Source organism: Myotis brandtii, unplaced genomic scaffold (genome assembly GCF_000412655.1).
Source record: "Myotis brandtii unplaced genomic scaffold, ASM41265v1 scaffold373, whole genome shotgun sequence".
In the NCBI taxonomy this organism is placed as follows: domain Eukaryota; kingdom Metazoa; phylum Chordata; class Mammalia; order Chiroptera; family Vespertilionidae; genus Myotis; species Myotis brandtii.
Window position 1 is genome coordinate 133,827 of NW_005364339.1, and position 3,375 is coordinate 137,201.

The 3,375-nt window shown below is 41.5% G+C and overlaps 1 protein-coding gene across 1 annotated transcript in view; it reads left to right on the top strand.

Moving 5' to 3' along the window:
* PLSCR5 (phospholipid scramblase family, member 5) overlaps positions 1-3,375 on the top strand; it is a 30,192-nt gene that overhangs the window by 5,006 nt on the left and 21,811 nt on the right. Inside the window, exon 2 of the mRNA XM_014544605.1 lies at positions 2,418-2,581. Coding sequence (XP_014400091.1) covers positions 2,418-2,581 — 164 coding nt within the window. The remainder of the gene's footprint in view (positions 1-2,417; positions 2,582-3,375) is intronic.

The following is a 3,375-nucleotide window of genomic DNA, read 5'->3' on the forward strand; positions in this document are numbered from 1 at the left end:
GGTGCCTGGCCAGCCTGGGTGAGGGGCTGATGGCTGTTTGCAGGCTGGTCAAACCCCCCAGTGGGGCCCCTCACCCCATGGGGGTGTGGCCAGCCTGGGTGAGGGGCTGATGGCTATTTGCAGGCTGGCCACAGCCCCTTCAGGGTGGGGGGGTCCCACTGGTGTACCTGGCCAGCCTGGGTGAGGGGCTGATGGCTGTTTGCAGGCTGGTCAAACCCCCCAGTGGGGCCCCTCACCCCATGGGGGTGTGGCCAGCCTGGGTGAGGGGCTGATGGCTATTTGCAGGCTGGCCACAGCCCCTTCAGGGTGGGGGGGTCCCACTGGTGTACCTGGCCAGCCTGGGTGAGGGGCTGAGGGCCGTTTTCAGGCTGGTCATACCCCCTTCAATGTGGGGTCCCCACTGGAGTGCCTGGCCAGCCTGGGTGAGGGGCTGATGGCCATTTTCAGGCTGGCCAAGCCCATGGGCTGGAAGCAGGTATCTGGGATTTATTTATCTTCTATAATTGAAACTTTGTAGCCTTGAGTGGAGCCCAGGTCCGGCCAGTGCAGGCGGGAAGCTTGGCTTCCTCCATCGCTGGGGGCAACCTGAGCCTCCTGCTTGCTCCAGCTCTGTGGCCGCTGCCATCTTTGTGATGGAGTAAGGGAGTGACGGAGTGAAGGAGTGATGGTTAATTTGCATATTACTCTTTTATTAGGTAGGATTAGATATTATGTTGTCCTTAAGAAGCCCATAAATTAATTATGAATATTCTCATAGTATATAGAATTAAACAATTAGTTCTCAAAGTATATCATCATACCAGCAGCATTAGCTTACCTGGGAGCCTATTAAAAATGCAAATTCTCAAGCCCCACCCCAACTACTAAATCAGAAACTCTGGAGTGAGGTCCAGAAATCTTGTTATCACAAGGTCTCTAGGTGGTTCAGGGGCTGGCTAAAGGATAAGAATTACTGAATTAAATTTAGTCATCACAGCATGATCGTTAAGTACACAAAGTAATCTTCTAATTATGAGACACCCTCATAATATTTGGGGAAGAGAGAATTTCCCTTGAAAGTTATAATATGATTCAAAACCTATATCTAAGGTTATCCTTTTACGAGTAGAGAATACTTGGTTCCTTTTACCATTCCCTTTTATTTTGTAGTTTATAATTTTTTAGCTCTTTGAACAGAAGTCTTTAAGGCCTTCAAAAAATATATTTTAAAAAATCATGTACTTTGCCCCAATTATCCATTTTTTCTCACAGCTACTGCTAGCAATCTTCTACATTCATTTTCTCTGTTTTGGGGAGCAAATGGTAGTGACAGTGAAATGGAAAAATGAAGTAAAGCCCACTGTCTGAGAGAACATTTTTGCCAATGCTATTTCATATAAGGGTTTAATCTACAAAATTTACAGGGAACTCATAAAATTTAACAAAAGGAAGATAAGCAATTCAATCAAAATATGGGCAAAGAACTTAAATGAACACTTTTTGAAAGAAGACACTTTTCTTGCTGAGAGATATATGAAAACATGGTCAAAGTCACTGATCATCCAAGAGATGCAAATCAAAACAACAATGAGATATCATTTCATACCTGTCAGAATGGCTATCATCAACAAATCAACAAACAACAAGTGCTGGAGAGGATGTGGAGAAAAAGGAACACTCATGCACTGCTGGTGGGAATGCAGACTGGTGCAGCCACTGTGCAGAACAGTATGGAGTTTCCTCAAAAAGTTAAAAATGGAATTCCCATTTGACCCAGTAATCCCACTCCTAGGACTATATCCCAAGAAACCAGAAACACCAATCAGAAAGGATGTATGCACTCCTATGTTCACAGCAGCACAATTTACAATAGCTAAGATTTGGAAACAACCTAAGTTCCCATTAGCAGATGAGTGGATTGAAAAACTGTGGTACATCTACACAATGGAATACTACGTCTCTATAAAAAAGAAGGAACTTTTACCATTTGCAACAGCATGGATAGACCTGGAGAAGATTATGCTAAGCGGAAAAAAAAGCCAGTCGGAGAAAGATAAATATCACATGATCTCACTCATATGTGGGATATAATGATCACCATAAACTGATGAACAAAAATAGATCCAGAGACAAATGGCAAGGGAGGTGGGGGAGTTAGAGATCAAACAAAGGACTTGTATGCGTGCATATTAGCATAACCAATGGACACAGACACTGGGGCGGTGGGGGCTTGCCCTCAGGGGTGGAAATGGAGTGGTGGGAGGTCAATCTGGGAAAAAGGCGACACATGTAAAACTTTAGACAATAAAAAAATGAAGTAAAGGGCAGCAGAAGAGAATCTACCCACTGAATTAAGAAGTAACAAACATTATAAGAAAGACTAAATGTAATGGTCTGTCTGAATTTAAATATAATCTGGGATTTTCATTCTCTTGTAGATGCACAGAACCAAAGAAGTAGAGACCTACCTGGTTTTCTTCCTGGAGCTTCAGACCCAGACCACAGCCTTTATGTCTCACCTTCCAATCCAGAGAACCAAGTGTGGCAGTCAGGTCACCCTCCACCAGGCAGCCTCCCTCCTGGTCTAGATTATTTAAGTCAGGTGCTTTTTATTTCTCTATTTCTATATATTTCCCCTTGATATAAATACAAATGTGATTTCTTGCTTTTCAACCAAAGTTGAAAGACTTCAACAAATAACTTACTGAATTAAGAATAGTATTTTGAAACATCAAATTATAATTTTTTATTTTATTTATTTCTATTTTGAGGGAAGAAATTTATGTTTACATTTATTACCACTTTTAGTTTCCTTATTTATTTGACAGAGTAACAAGAGCATATTTATCCTCATTGCTCAAAGTATCAGCATATTGATCTTCAAACAATTGTCTAATATGTATGTCTAGACACCTAGAGCTATTTAATTAAAGAATATTTATTGAGTACGTGCTAAAATCAAGGCACATAGAAAACATAAAACCTAGACCCTTCCACCCAAACATTCTTCAACCTAATTGGCAAGACAAAAAATGTTGACAAAAAGCACCAGGCTATGTACCAAAGCCAGATAAGCACACAACTGTAGCATATGCATAGAAGGGGGAAAAGTTGTTATACCTGAAGAGAGGCTTCTACAATGATCTTAGAGTTCAGTGTTTTCAACTGAATATCAAAAGGTTGATAGATATTTCCAAATCTTAGCTATTGTACATTATGCTGCTATGAACATAGGGATGCATATATCCTTTCTGATTGGTGTTTCTAGTTTCTTGGGATATATTCCTAGAAGTGGGAACACTGGGTCAAATGGGAGTTCCATTTTTAGTTTTTTGAGGAAACTCCATGCTGTTTCTCACAGTGGCTGCACCAGTCTGCATTCCCACCAGCAGTGCA